General features: G+C 45.5%; 1 protein-coding gene across 14 annotated transcripts in view; it reads left to right on the top strand.

The window, feature by feature from the left end:
- The window catches only part of LOC102935841 (KAT8 regulatory NSL complex subunit 1), a 141979-nt gene that overhangs the window by 43489 nt on the left and 82528 nt on the right, over nucleotides 1–15962 (top strand). For all 14 annotated transcript variants that reach the window (XM_037891363.1, XM_037891367.2, XM_037891364.1 and 11 more), the window contains one exon: nucleotides 1755–1896. In XM_037891363.1, the coding sequence (XP_037747291.1) occupies nucleotides 1783–1896 (114 nt within the window). In that variant the 5' untranslated portion in view covers nucleotides 1755–1782. The remainder of the gene's footprint in view (nucleotides 1–1754; nucleotides 1897–15962) is intronic.

Here is a 15962-nt window from a genome sequence, read left to right as displayed (position 1 = left end):
ACAGCAAACCCATATGCCAGATCACAACACCCAGAGCAGGGAGCCGGACCCAGTCCTGTGGGACTGGAGCTGCCACCTCAACATGAGTGCAGGGTGGCTCATTTTGCAACTCCCAGCCCCCTCCCACGTGGATAAAATGAAATAACAAAAATTCTTAAAAAATAAAACACACAATTGTAAAGAATAAAAATTTCACAGGACTCTAGATATTAGAAAAGGAGTACTTGTGGCACCTTAGAGACTAACCAATTTATTTGAGCATAAGCTTTCGTGAGCTACAGCTCACTTCATCGGATGCATTCAGTGAGCTGTAGTTCACGAAGCTTATGCTCAAATAAATTGGTTAGTCTCTAAGGTGCTACAAGTACTCCTTTTCTTTTTGCGACTACAGACTAACACGGCTGCTACTCTGAAATCTAGATATTAGGTTTCTCCTATTTTTGTGATGTCTGTGCCAAGTGCTCTAGTTAGTTTTGCCAGGATCCCACTCAAATTCTAGCTGCAGCTTAGGGCTTGTCTTCACTGCATTGTTAGCTTGAGGTATATCTCAAGTTTTGCCTCTAACCAGTCTCTTGTCTACACACACAAATCTCTAGTTTGAGTTTAAGAAGTGCTTTACTCATGGAGTGTTTTGAAACTTCAGGGCTGCTGATGCTTCAGCTAGTAGTGCAGTGGGCATGCAGCAGCTCAGGTTACAACTCAAACTGCTCATCTAGTTATTCTATCTGCTAATGAGGTCACTGAAAGGTTGCTTTCTCTTTCTTCTCAGGACCTGTCTACACTGAATTTAGTGTACAGCAATCCAGGGTGTGAATCCAGAAGACTTACACTAAGGCTTTGTCTACTCTGGAAACTGAATGACAAAACTTTTCTCATTCAGAGATGTGAAAAAAATGCACACACCCCGAACGACAAAAGTTTTGCTGACGAAAAGCATCTGTGTGAACAGTGCTTTGTTGGCAGGAGAGCTCTCCCGCCGACAAAGCTACTACCACTCGTTGGGGGTGGAAGTTTTTTTGTCTGCGGGAGAGCTCTCTCCTGCCGACAAACAGTGCTGTGTCGCTAAAAGGCGCATAGTGTAGACATAGTCTAAGCCAGTGCACAGAAACAGTGTCCAAAGGGGACATTACTGTACGGCAAGCAAGTGTTCTTTAGATTCAGACCCTGGCTTGCTGCATGCTAATGTCCAGTGTAGAAGAGCCCTCACCCTAGCTAGACTAGCTCAATTGGAGGAACTCAAGTAAACTAACTCTGGCAGTGAAGATAAGTTGTCATACCTTTTTAGAGTACAACGGAGCAAAAGATGCCTTTTTATCATTTTACAATAATTCAATCCCACTGAACTGTAAAAGATTTCTTACATTCTCGGTGTGCAGGTGGCTAGGCAGAACTCTTTCCTTGACGGACCACTTTTTGTGATTAACAAGTCACCAAAGAGAATAACAGTTTGTGTTGCTGCAGTTGAGGAAGAATTAAGCCATTCATTCTCACTGCCTTATAATTGCCGGGATGATTGCTGGTATGTGGCTGGAAATGGATTGTTGGTATTGCTTGAGAAGTGCAAAACTTATTTGATCCTGCCTTTTAGGAAATGTTTTGATATAGACTTTAGAAGCTATTTATAGGTCTCTCTTTAAAGTGAATGTGATTAATTTTACTTGTGAATATTTGCCTATCCTAGTTGATTTTGTATGTAGAGTAAATTAGTTTAAGTAAATGGAAGTGATTAAAGTATGCAAACTTTTGCTTTCCAGGCATCATCACGCAGAGTGCCAATGGGCAATGGAGAGAGCAACCATTATCTGTCAGTGGACGTGGCTGCAGGCTCAGATCTCTGACTTGGAGTATCGCATAAGGCAGCAGACAGATCTCTACAAGCAACTACGTGCCAACAAGGTAAGGCCATTCTGTACCTTGGAGATTTTAACCCTTTATACGGTGACTAGAATTTTGTAGGCAGCACATTAATGAAGGACTTCCAGCAGCAACCTCTCCAGGGAAGCGATGAGTATTAATTGGTATTCTTTTTAATTGCATAAATTAAAGGTGGAAAAAATCTGCTAGGTTATTTAAATAATAACCTTTGCCAATGCGGGGCTATTTCCTGCAATATATGTTCTAATGTTTTGCCTAGTCTAATAAACTTAGGAGCTCAGACTTTTCTGTCTTGTCTCCATGTTTTATTTCAAAATCCAGGAGAAGATAAAAATTAAGCTCACATTTCCTTCTCATAGGCCCTTCAGGGGAGAACATGTTGCTAAACATTCCTTCAGGGAGAGTCTGGCAGGATTGCTTCTATCCCTTTATTGGACCAATTGTGTATATTTAGGTAAGTTGGAGGCTTTGAAACTTGCAGTGTAATTTTAAAAACATAATAGGTGGAGTGAATGGATTCTGATCACCACATCTATTACCTGTATAAATTACATTTCATAGTTTAAAGCCCCCAACTTGCCTTTCAGACAGGGCCAGCAAAGGGAGGTGAATTACCCAGTGGCAATGCTCCTGCAGGGACAATACAAGTTCAGCTTAAAAAAATCCTCTGAGGTGCTGGAAGAAAATATCAGTGTTTTACCTTAGGTGACATTAATCTGGTATACTTGCAGGACCACATGAGACTGCAAACATCTGTTATCTGCCTGCTATAAGTTTCCACATAAAAGGGTGTTAATCTTCCACCTCACCATTTTTGCATTTAGTAGTATTCCACTATTGATTATTGCAACATAAAGATTGGCCTTAGATGAATAATTTGAAGGAGCTATTTAAATGATGATTGTTTTGAGTGCTGTCTTTTAAACATTCCTTTTTGGGGATAGTTAAAAGTTTACGGCCTCAGTTCAGCAAGGTACTTGCTTTCAGCATGTAATTCTATTGAAGAAGCTGGGGAATTTAAAATAATCTAAACTAATCTTCTGTGTGTGGTTGAGTGCCATGGCCACTTCAGTGGATTTGGTTTGGTTAGTAGTTTGGGTGATGGGGAAAAGTCAGAGGCAAAGTTTTTTGTAATGGACAAGGAATGTCCTGATGGAAAAGCAAGATGTGCTCGTCAGTCACTTTGAGGGTCCCCTGCCACCATTGTACAGCTACTCATACATACCCACATAACAATATGCAGTTGATTAAGCATACTGTTACTTGCTTATTCTTTTTTATATGTGTATGCATGTGTGTGCAGGGGCAAAGACACACCAACTAGTTTCTCTCTAGGAAGAAGATGGTGCCTGTGTTGGCTTGACTCCAGAAATAAGTTTTCCCAAACACCAGTAATTCTTTCACTTCCTTCTGAGAGTCTACTGGAAAAGCCTTGAAGTGGGAGTCAGTTGTTTCAAGTGTCTAACGAATTTCAAAATAGAGTTAAAGCTTAAAAAAAGCAAACGTTTGCTTATGTAGAGACTCTTTCGTCCCATAGGAATTCAAAGTACTTTGCAAACTACAGTGGCGTCTCCTCAGCATGTGATCTGCCTATGGTCAGATTAGTTGAAATTGTGCACCAGGAAGCCTCAAATTGAGTTTTTGGAACAGTGATATAAATTTTTGTTACATTGATGTATTTGTCTTTGACACCAGATGATGATGTAGTTTGATGCAGTTAATTGATTCATGTGCCAGCTGGCATCTGAATTAGTATTTGTTAGTCTCTAAGGTGCCACAAGTCCTCCTTTTCTTTTTGCAAATACAGACAAACACGGCTGCTACTCTGAAACCTGCTAAGTGTGTGTATTTTCTGAACATTTCCCCTTGTAATTAATTGACAGACATTGTAGTCAGTATTTGCCTTATGCTTTTGGGTGCTTTAATCTTTCATGCTTTGCTGTTTTGAGACCCTTCATTCTTAACACAAAATTAAGGCTCATTTGGCTATACCTACTGTGACAGGGTCAGGCCAGATGGCTACAGGAGTGATAGAAGGCAGATATATTAGCCCCAGGTTAAGTAGGTCCCTTTTCCCTGGGTAAGATAACAGGGAAGGTTCCAGAACAATCAAGACAATTAAGACTGACAGGCTGATTAGAACACCTGCAGCCAATCAAGAAGCTGCTAGAATCAATTAAGGCAGGCTAATCAGGGCACCTGGGTTTAAAAAGGAGCTCACTTCAGTTTGTGGTGTGCGTGTGAGGAACTGGGAGCAAGAGGCAGGCACTAGGAGCTGAGAGTGAGAACGCGGGCTGTTGGAGGACTGAGGTGTACAAGCATTATCAGACACCAGGAGAAAGGTCCTATGGTGAGGATAAAGAAGGTGTTGGGAGGAGGCCATGGGGAAGTAGCCCAGGGAGTTGTAGCTGTTGCACAGCTGTTCCAGGAGGCACTCTAGACAGCTGCATTCCCCCCAAATCCTCCCAACTTCTGATCAGACACAGGAGGAGTTGACCTGGACTGTGGGTTCAGAAAAACGGCCAAGCTGAGGGCTGCAGTGAAGCTCCAAGGCGAGCAAATCCACCAATAAGCGCAAGACCCACCAAGGTAGAGCAGGAACTTTGTCACACTACATTTGCTACCGCTTGCTTGAGCACCATGTTACAGGATGGTAGGGGTGATTTTGCTATGTAAATCAAAATATTATCAGTAGCCCTCTGGCACAATATTTTATGCTACAATGACATCCGATGAAGTGAGCTGTAGCTCACGAAAGCTTATGCTAAAATAAATTTGTTAGTCTCTAAGGTACCACAAGTACTCCTTTTCTTTTTACACATAGGAATGTTTCTCATTTAGAACAATCATCCTGCTTGGGGCCTCTTGTTACTACTATAATTTAGTTCATAATTCTGTAAATTGTTTCTATACACACTACTTCATACCTTCTGGCCTGGTTCACATACATTTTTGCTGATCCTTGATTTTAAATAATGTCCACATTCTGATGTGTGAATTCGCTATACTATTCAGTTACAACGTGAAACGGATACTTTTAGCTCCTCTCTGTTCATTTGTGTTGGCTTTGTTCTTAAATATGTGTTTAAATATGATAGCAGATAAACTCGGTTTGAAACCTAGTGACTTGAGTGAAAATGCAAATAAAGACCATATTCAATAAGGAGACTAATCAATGTGTTTTGCACTGTAACCCTTGTTACTTCACTTTGCTGCTTGGCTCTCACATGAAGCAGAGAGGTCTACTCTTAGAGGATCAGGGAGGGGTCAAAGGCTTGATGCAGACTATTTACACTCACAATGGCGGGGAAAACCCCAAGGAGGATAAGGTAAAATAAGAGGAAAATGGTTTGAGAAAATGGAGTATTAAAGCTATTAAGCATGGATACTGTTGACTCGTGCGCTAAATCCAGCGAGCTAAAGTCACACTGGCATTGATATGTAAACATTTTTTTTAAATCACTTACATTTCCCTTTGTTTTATGTAGTCATTGTCAAACATTTTGGTGCAAATTAGGTTGTGTGTTGGAAAAATGCTAATGAGGAAATCAGGATTATTCTTGAATGACAGTTCTGCCTATATAGAAACAAGGTGGATAAGGTAATATATTTTATTGGATCAACTTCTGCTGAGAGAGACAAGAAAGCTTGTCTCTTTCACCAACAAAACTTAGTCCAATAAAAGATATTACCTCACCTACCTTGTCTCTCTACTATCCTGGGACTGACACGTCTACAACAACGTTGCTTACAATTCTTCCTTTGAGTTTACTGACATTTTAACCTTTTGGGGCCAATGGGTGAGGCCATTGAAAACATTAAGACCGGGTTTAAATGCGGGTTTTGTACCACTGTAACTGTCGGTTTAGAAACTGGAAGAGTTAAAGAAGTATCCCCTACTGTGTGTGCAATTATACCACCAGAAAGGTGCTCATATCAATGTAGCCTATTCCTATAAGTAGAGGGGAATAATAATAGCTGGTTCTTATATAGTGCTTTTCATTAGTAGACCTCTGTATCATTATCTGCTAAAAGTTATACTCCTATATAATTGTCCACACTAGAGGGGGTTCTTCTGTAACAATATTGTTTTCTCAATGGATACAAATACAGCAATAAAAAAAACAGTGTACAGACAAGCTTAAAGGCATCCCTTGATTAGAGCAGTGGTCACCAACCGGTTGATCCTGGACCCTCTGACCGTCGATCCCGGTCTCAGTCTCCCATCTCATCCCGCCATCCCATTCAGGATCTCAGCCAGCTGGGAGAGTACATCCCACCTGCCCTGCCATGCTCTTAGCCAAAGAGATGGTTGTTTTCCAGCAGCAGACGGTGCTGTAACAAAGTGCACGTTGCAGGGACAGGACAGCCCAGATGCCAGATGCGCCTGATGAACTTACAGTACAGCTGAGATGCGACTCTCTGCCCAAACCACAGGCTGCAATGCTGCCCGGGGTAGCTGCAATGCTGATTTGATGGATTCCTTCTCAGTGGGTGGTGTTGCCGCCTTCTTACCCTTGAAATGTGCTTAAAGGGACAGGGAGGTGTTGAGAGGGGCTGGGCTGGGCTCACTGCCTTGAATTGCTGTTAGGCTCCCTCCTCTGATCCTGAAAAGGAGTCAGCAGAAAACTGCCCATCACCCACTTCCTAATCTGGGCAGGAACGCAGCACTGCTGCTTCTGCACAGAACAAGTTCCATCAATGGCCGATGGGTGCTCCCTTGCCACACCCAACCAGAAGACAGGGTGTGGGTGGGCGGGAATCCCCCTCAGCTGCCTCCAGCAGGGAGGGAATCCCCAGCGGCTCAACAGTTGCTAGGGAGTGGGGATGGGAAATCAACGTTGCCAGTCAAGGAAGCCCCAGCTTGAGAGCAGCCCTGATTAAACAAGCAGCCCCAGACGGGTTAATCAACACGCATGCAAGGCGCATACCAACCCCATCCCAAACAAAAGAGCAGCCTTAGCTTAACAGGCTGCAGGGGATTAACAGCAACAACTACCTTGGTAATTGCGAGGGCATGAAATGAAATACTCCAGTCTCCTGACTGGGGCTTTGAAATACCATTAATGGAGCAGGTTTCAGAGTAGCAGCCATGTTAGTCTGTTTTCGCAAAAAGAAAAGGAATACTTGTGGAACCTTAAAGACTAACAAATTTATATGAGCATAAGCTTTTGTGAGCTACAGCTCACTTCATCGGATGCATTCAGTCCGGTGAAGTGAGCTGTAGCTCATGAAAGCTTATGCTCAAATAAATTTGTTAGTCTCTAAGGTGCCACAAGTACTCCTTTTCTTAATGGAGCACAGACTGTTTCCAGGGCAAAACCTGGTGCTCCCAGCCAGGCAGGGGAATGAAATAATTGATTGCCTTCTCGCTGCGAATTCAAAATGTTTTTTGATGTCAGGTCATTCATTGTCATAACTGGAATAACAACACAATTCATTTGGCTAATTTTGGATGATGAATGAGCAATTTGGGGTGACATTAATGCTAAGTAAGGAAAAGGGAGAGGGGGAAGAACCTGGCAGGGAAGAGGCTGCTCTAACCTCAGACAGCAGAGGGACAGTGCCTCTGTCTTCCTGAAGAGAATTCAGTCATTTTCTGGGGTGTTCAGCAAGGAGAACGTGTGACCGGGATGGTTATTATGTGGACAGCTGTGTGAGTGTGTTTGTACTGTGGTGAGCTGTCTGTGGGACCGTCACAACCAGTGTGTCTGTGCTAGTGTATCTGGGATACCTGTCGGTGCTAATAGACAGGGGTTTGCATGCTGTGCACACATGCAGGGTGCATGACTGGCCAGGAGAGGTGGGTGTGTTATGGATGTGTAAGGAACAGATGCCAGGCCTACAATGGGAGCACTGCTGTACTGTACGACAGAGTGTCCTTAGCAAACTAGCCTATCCCAGCCAAACTGCGCTTTTATCAGTATCTTATTCAGTGCGTCCAAGCAAAATAAGCTGTACTGGCAAACCCCACATTTGCCTCCCTTCCTCTCCTAGCCCCACTTCTATCCCTCTTGTCCACATGATCACCGTTTTCCTTCCATTCCCAGCAGAGAAGTCACCTCACTTGCTCTTCATCATCTCTTTCTCTTCCCTAGGAGCCTGGCTCCCCATCCCCCTGCCCCCCTACAATCCACCTTCCCTTCTCTGACCCTACTCCCGTGTTCAAAGCTTCAGCAGAGCTGGTTTCCCTATGGTGTTCATTTGGGCTTCTTTAAAATGCATCTCGTGTTGGAGTTTCTTCTTCCTGCAGTGGGGTGGATAGGCGGCAGACACTTTGTCCCCTGAACCTCCCCCTGCACGACAAACCCCAGGACACCCTCCCTTCTCCTTTCACGGAGCCCCAGGCGAGAATGGCACTGGGACTGTAGCGATCACGACGTGGTGTCATAGCTGTTCACATTTCTTTGGTTTTACATGTCATCAGCAGGGAGAAGGGCCGTTGCAATGACCAGGCAGAGTGAGCGAGGGGCTGGACAGCCAGGTCTCAGCTGAGCTCCTTTGGGCCCTAGAAGACACGTTGAGATCATAGACAACTTTGTCATTTGCTAAGAAGACACGTTGAGATCATAGACAACTTTGTCATTTGCTAGGAAGTGCCTTCTCCTCCTGCCCCATTACCTTCGAGTTACGGCTGCCCCTTCCCTGTACTATTGGCTCCTCTGTCTCTTGCTGCCTCTCACCCACTTATCCCCCAGTTTTTGCTACTGCTTCTCGCCTCCCTCCTTCTCCTGGGACCTCTCTACTTTTCATCCTTCCTTCTGCTGCTTCAACCCCAGTTTGGTGTTCCCTCCTCTTGTATCCACCCTACTTCTGCCCTTTCATCCTTTTGCTGTTGCTTCCTCCCACTCTTTGCTGCCCCCGCCATCAATTCGCCGCCTCCTGCTGCTTCTACCCCTGGCCATTGCCTCCTCCCCTCCTGACTACCTGGTGATCTTGTTCGGGAAGACTGCTGGTGCTCAGGGGGATAAGCTGGGATCCCATGAGAAAGAGCTGGTCCAGCTGCTGTTGAAAGTGGTGACTCTCAAGAAGGTATTTCTCTGAGTACAGCCCCCCCAGCCTCAGGAGGGGAGGGGAGGCTGCTGGCACAGATTGCCAGTGCGCATTCAGCAGGGAGCTCCCTGGTGGGGGATTAAAACAGACGGCTCACAGCAGCCAAGGGGAGTTGGGGCTGGTGCCTGCGAGTATTGAGGAGAAGGCGCTGCCTTGGCTAGGAGCACAGACAGAGTTAGGCGACAGCCCAGACCACCCCCTGTTACAGGGCTTGTGGTCAAGCCAACAATCTCCACCAAGCCCCAGGGCGCGCCCACCCACACAGGCTTTTCCCCTGGGCCTCCCGCGGGGTAGCTGTCCTACACGCTAGGGGGCGCTGAGGCGGGAAATGCGAAGTTCTGCTTCCCACAAGCCCTGCAGGGGTTTTCTCCTTGGCCTGCGTGCTTGCTCAGGAAGGAAGGCAGTCGCGGGGGAAGCAGAGAGTGCTGACTCCTTTCTCCCTCCGGAGTTGGGGAGCCTGCATGAAGCGCTGGTCAGATCTGAGCACTTGGACCTGACAGATGAATGCAAAGAAACAGCCAAGCTCGAGGGCCCTTTCATTGAAGGGTTTTTGTTCTCTGTTAAATATACTGAAACTTTATTTCTTCTTTTATTTCTTCTTTGCACATGAGCCAGGGGTAGAGACAGGCTCCAGTTTTAAATAAACACACCACACCACACACACACACACACTTTTAAAACTATTTAAAAAATATATTGGTCACTTCAGTAAGTGAAACTTGCCAGATGGCCACAGGGTGGTAGGTATGTAATAAACATTGGCATTGTAATCCTCCTCACTGAAGCTCTGCGGGACTACCTGTAGAAATGAAAGCGGGAGTGAAGTCTCCATGATCTATTCAGTTATTGGCATCTCTGCTGGGACTGCCAATGGGAAGGCCAGGTGTGCCAAATATAGTGCGTGTGTGTGAGGGGGAGAGAGGTGGTGTCTATTCCATTTCCTGTAATCCATAACCACTGCATAGGTTGCTAAACAGCCATCAGATGCTGATTGTTTTTGCTTACTTCCAGCGTGGGCTGGATTCTGACTGGTAACCTATTTCTGAAAAGCTCTGTATCCAATTACTAGTTCCCTTAGCCATCCATACCCTTTGAAGCAGGAGTGTTCTGTTTTTTTGTTTTTCTCCCCAGAAGGATTGCGTGGTACTGATACTAACCACTAAGGTTACTGATCGATGTACTGATCTCCCGCTTTCATTCAGCATTGTTTTTCTCTGTGATTGCTGCTGTTTCTAGTGCTTGAACTACGTGAGTAATAAAACATTTGAGAGACAAGGTGGGTGAGATAATCTTTTATTGGACCAACTTCTGTTAGTTAGAGAGACACGCTTTCAAGCTTACACAGAGATCTTCTTCACATTAGGGACTGTGTCTGTACTGTGCCTAACACAAGGCGACCCCAAGTTTGATCAGGGCCTTTGGGTGCTGCCATAATACAAAGGCGAAGCTAAACTTTATCCCAGTAGGCTGTTAGGAAGCGTAGAGTGTTGATGACAGTGAAGAATTGCCTTGCAGAATGTTTTCTTGCTGTAAATTTTCTCCTAGGAATCTTGTCTCTCCCCCTTCCCGGGCGTAAGGGGGTGTAAGAATTAGTAGCTGGCATTTGTTGCTAAGTTTACTTCTTCGAGTAGCATTCCGATGGGTGCTCCACTTGAAGTGATTATGCACCTCTTGGAGATTTTTATTTAGCAGCATCCATTTGGCCCGCACATGTGTTTGTATGCATCCTTAAGTCATGCACGAATGCTGTATCGAGCTGCATGGGTAAACCGCCCTCAGTTCCTTCTCAACCGCCTTGGCCTGAGACGGAGCCTTGGTTGCTGTTGATATCTGGGACATATGGGAAAGAACAAAAATACACTGTGTATCCTTGTGTGACAGAAGAACTTGTCAGGATAAACTGTAGTAATTAAGGTGAGGGTCTGCATTTCTTGCTTGTTTTAAAACTTAATATTGTGTCCCTTTCTTGGCACCCCTATTTTCATAAGTAGAACCTTTATATTTTTTGATGCACAACTTTGGAATTTGCAACAGAATCAAATCCTTGCCAGAGTTTTGAGACATAATCTAAGCATTCATTTCAGAGAGAATGTCTAAAGTTTGCAAAAAAAATCTTTAAAAGATTACTGCATTGTTTTACATTCAGTTATGTTTCCTGAATCTTCATACAGCCTGAAACAATAGCTCTGAGAGGTGTGAATGATTAATTAGGACAGTTAATTATTTCACTGATCACTTTAGGGTTCTGAATATTTCAGGCTTTCCCTGTGGATAATGCAGCACTCGTGATCTAATTTATTTAATATAATAGCCCCTAGTTTAAATGGAAAGGTGTTATGAGGACCTCCAAGCTCTGAAGTTCACTCTTTCCCACCTGATTTAGCAGAGCCCATATTCACGGTCTAATCCAAAACCCACTGAGGTCGATGGAATGACTCAAGTTAACTTCAGTGGGCCTTGGGATTGTAGGGCGTTAGTGATGTTCAGGATATGCTGATGGGTTCTCCTGTGAAGGTTTTTCAGGGAGATGGGTCTCTGTGTATGAAAGGGGACCAATGGGATGAAAATGGCTTTTGGTTTGGAGCAGTTTTAGTTCTTCAAGTGATTGTCCCTATTGTATTCCACTGAGGGTTATGTGAATATGCCATGTGCCTGGAGCCTGAGCTTTTGAAAGTAGTAGTGTCCACTGGTCTGTATATGCACCCTTGTACTGCCTCATGGTTTCAACCGAGACAATAAAGGGTGGGGCAGACTGACCACGCCCTCAGTTCCTTCTCACCACCTAGTAATCCAAATCAGAGTTTCTGCTGTTCTCGTTCCTTGTGACGCACTTTTCATACATAGTGGAAAACTTTTATTTTTGTGTATAGTTAGCATTTTATTGTTTTTGTAGTAGTTTTTATTGTTAGTAGTACTTTTCTTAGGATTTAAGGACTTTGAGATGCTGCTTCAGCAGTTTTCCTGCCCACCTACCCACCCCCCAGCATCCACACATGGGTACTGGATTATGCTGAAGATGCCAGGGTTCAAGATCTGCGCGTCCTGCCCTTGCTTGTTTTTGGACAGTGACAAGCACCAGTGCTGCCTGTATTGCTTGGGGGAAGTCTACATTGCGTCCAGGTACAGTATGTGCTGCCTCTTCCCTGCCTGTATCTGAGAAGGTCGGGCTCTCCGCCTTAAGAAGCAGTTTACCATGAGGCTGCAGTCTGATCTAGGCTGGGGTATGCCCCGGTACGTCGGCCTGAGCAGTGCAGAAGTGCTCCTTCTACCACAGAACTCCAAAGCGGTTCCGCCAGTACCAGTGCTATGGACCCTGTGCCGGGCCCTAGTCGTGAGGCAAGGAAGCATGTGCATAAGCATAGCAGTAAGTCTTCCTCAGGGCCCAAGAAAGATGCTGCATCATCTGCAACTTCCAGCCATGGAGAAGTAGCGCATTTCAAGGCCCACAAGTGTGACAAAAAGTCATGCCACACACTGGATCCATCGGTCCTGGTTCATGAGTACCCCTTCTGCACCGGGTCTGCCGAAGTCCCATGAATAGTCAGTTCTGAGGCAGCTTCTGGTTCCGTCAGTGGACTGTGCCGTTGACTCCGGGGAGGCAGGTCCGGTCCTCATGAACTGTTTGCCCTGGATGAGCTGAGGTCTCTGTATTTCAGGACATTGCGCCCTCCCCCCCCCCCCCCCCAGCCCCCAGAAGGGTCTGTTCTCCTACTTTAGACTTGCTGCCTTCCAGCCATGTTCCTGAGCGCTCCTCCATGGCTCACTCCATTCTGACGGTGCCACCATTTGTATAAAAATCCAGTTCCTCCATGTGAGAGGACTCTGCTGGTATGTGTGGTCCACTGCTCCTGTTCCAATGGCATGACTACTCAAGGGTTCTGCCAGTCCAGCAGCACTACCCTCCCTTGCCCCAGCACACGAGCCACTAGGGGCACCACTGCAACAGCCTCAGGATCCCCTGGGTTGGCCTTACTGGGGTTCTTGGCTCCACTATCTGTCTTCAGAACTGTCCCAACCCACCCGAGAGGAGTCTACTATTTCACCATTCCATCCTTTTTTGAGTAGACATTTGGGATTGGAGGACACACTGGTTAGCCCAGCTCCAACAGTGCCGCCAGATCCAGAGCAGTTCCCCTCATTTTCCAATGTGGCCAAGTCGTCAATTCCTTTCTCAGTCCTGGATGACTACCACTAATTCCAGGAGCTATTGTAGAGGTCAAGACCATCCGCATCAGTTGCAGGACATTCTCCACGCATCAGTACTGGCCAGAGTGGCACTACCGATCAACAGTGCCATTCTTCACTTGCACCGTGTGGCATACACTGGCCATGTGTACCCCCACCATGTAGGGGACGGAAAAGAGGTACTATGCTCCGCCGAAGGGGGTCTGAATTTCTGTTTTCTCTCCCCCCACCTAATTATTTGGTTATGCAGGCCGCTAAGGAGCGTGCCAGGCAATACCCTCCCTGTTGGTTGGAGTGGAACGTGGATGTTAAGAGGTTAGACCTTCTAGGTAGCAAGGTCTTTTCTTTAGCCAGTCTTCAGTTCCACATCTCTAACTACCTGGCACTGCTGGCTAAATATGACTTTTTGAACTATGGCCAGTTAGCGGACAAGTTACCCCAACAGGATCATGCTCGCTTCCAAGCTATTCTGGAGGAGGGCACATGAGTCGCCAGAACCAAGCTTCAGGCTGTAGTAGGCTCTGTGAACAGGTCTTTGTGCTCTATGGCCACTGGAATCATTGAGGAGGGAATCCTGGTTACACTCCTCTGGTTTCCCTAGGGAGGTACAGAATACAATTGAAGACATTCTCTTTGATGAATCCCACATCTTAAGCCAGAAAACGGATGATTCCCTACACTTGCATAAAGGCTCCAGAGCCACCTTACAATTGCTGGGTATTTATATGTCAACACCCCAGTGAAAGATTTATCGGCCAGCTCCCGCACAGCGGTACAAAGCTGCCCAGTTTTACCACCAGCGACCCTACGAGCCTCCCTAAAAGCATCTGAAGACCTAGAGGTCCCGTCCACCTGGCCCATCAAGTTCAGTCCTCTGTACAGCAAACCCACTCTTCATGTAAGCGCTATTTCTGAGTACGTCTAGGGAGCAGTCAACCACTATGCACACCACCGCTCTTGCCAGTCACCCCCTTCAGAGGCTGCCGAAGACTCTACCAGCATGGAGTGTGATAATAGACAAGTGGGTCCTAGATGTCATTAGCGCTATATGATCAAGTTCACAACACTACCTCCTCCACATCCTCCATTCTGCTTCCGGGACCACTCTCACAACAGTATCCTTGCCCTAGAAGTGGACTCCCTCCTGGGGAGGGGCCCACTCCCCACCATTTGGGGACCACTGTTCTACACAAATAAGGCACAAATAAGGTCTTGTAAAAGCTCAGATGCCATTGGGCACTTGAAGAATACAGGAAGTAATTCATCAGTCACATTTTTCCATCCATGTTGCAATAGTGATCCAATATCTGGTTTTCCTACGTGCAAAGACATCCAGGTCTTTGTTTGCCAGGGTGCTCTTTTTGACATGCTCTTCAAAACTGTCCTTGTGTGGTAGGAGTTTGGCCAGTGACTTGTCCTTTTTAATGGCTAGATTGAGGCACAAGGTAGGTCTCTATGGGGGTGGTCTTTTCTTTCTCACTCTGGTCATACAGCACTGCTACCAACTTCGTTGCTGCAAAAATTGCAACTTTTTCTGTCACTGTCTCCTGATTTGTTAAGATCTCTGAAGTGGTAAGCTCTCTTTGTTTTGACAACATTAAACACAGATTCCCCCACTGCTCCCTCCCCCCCCCCATACCAAATATGGATGACACAGAGACACATACTGTTAATTCGTGTACAGCAGAAGTCAGGAGAGCATCACAAATGGCATGCACAGGTATGAAGCATTGCTTGTTAGTTGTGCTGGTAAAGGTGCCTGTTTCAATCCACATGTTTTGTGTATTCTTTTTTTGGAATGCATTGAACAGCAGGGACCAAAACATCTGTATCAGGTGACCTAATTCCTAAGTTTCCTTTGACGCCAAGAGACCATGCTGGCATATACAGCATGCAGAAGCATCATTTTGTCTACTTCTTTTTGGGTACTGCACTCCTGGGCATCTTCAGCACCTCTTTGGAAAAGCCTCCAGCGAGAAGGAGTGTCTGTGTTGGGTGTGCTCCTACACTCTGAGGTACATTTTGAACCATATATTTATAGAGGAATTTTACAAGTGACTGCTTGTTGGACCACATTTAGAAATGTTTTCTGTGGAGCCACAGGGCATCCACCAGTCACCTGATATTTCTTGCACGCAGCCTTAGATTCTGTCTGGTGCTCACTTTCTGCAGTTTTCAGAGCATTATTGTTGTCATATCTATCAAAGATTTCAATTACAGAATTAGCTTTGTCAAATCCTTTTAGGACCTGCCTCAAGTACTCAGCAGCCAGTTCACTGAATGTCGAATTTGTTTCCAGCAATCATTTGTGTCATAGCCATGGCATCTCAGATATACACTGTGGTTTCTTTGTTTACATCTCTTAGCTCAAGGATTCTTTCATCTTGAGCCTCCAGCTGATGCTCTAATTCAGTTTTTTTCTGTTCTTCTCATTGTTCCATCAGCATGGAAGAGGGACATATGCACAGGCCCTATTGGGTGACTGAGAAATAGTTGCCATTGAAACATCATCTCTGCATCTTGCTAAAGATTTGGCTCTGGGGAAGTTGCCAGACTTAAATTTGGCCGTCTTGGCCAAGTCAGTAAATGCTTTGATGCCAGATTTCTTGACTGGGCTGAAGAAGCTACATGTCCCATCAGAATCAACTGCACCTCTTACAAATCTCTTCATTTGTTCTTCATCAGCATCTGCTCTTTTCAGTAGAATCTCTTGCACATCTCATGTTACATGCAAGAGGTATGTTGGTAAGCCCCTCTGGAAATGGATTTGTCATATTGTTGATGACATGGTTAAGAGCTGCAACATGCTCTTCATCCCTGTTCAGTGCAGAGGCAAGGACTTGTTTGTG

Source organism: Chelonia mydas, chromosome 2 (genome assembly GCF_015237465.2).
Source record: "Chelonia mydas isolate rCheMyd1 chromosome 2, rCheMyd1.pri.v2, whole genome shotgun sequence".
NCBI lineage: Eukaryota > Metazoa > Chordata > Testudines > Cheloniidae > Chelonia > Chelonia mydas.
This window is presented reverse-complemented; position numbering and strand designations above follow the sequence as displayed.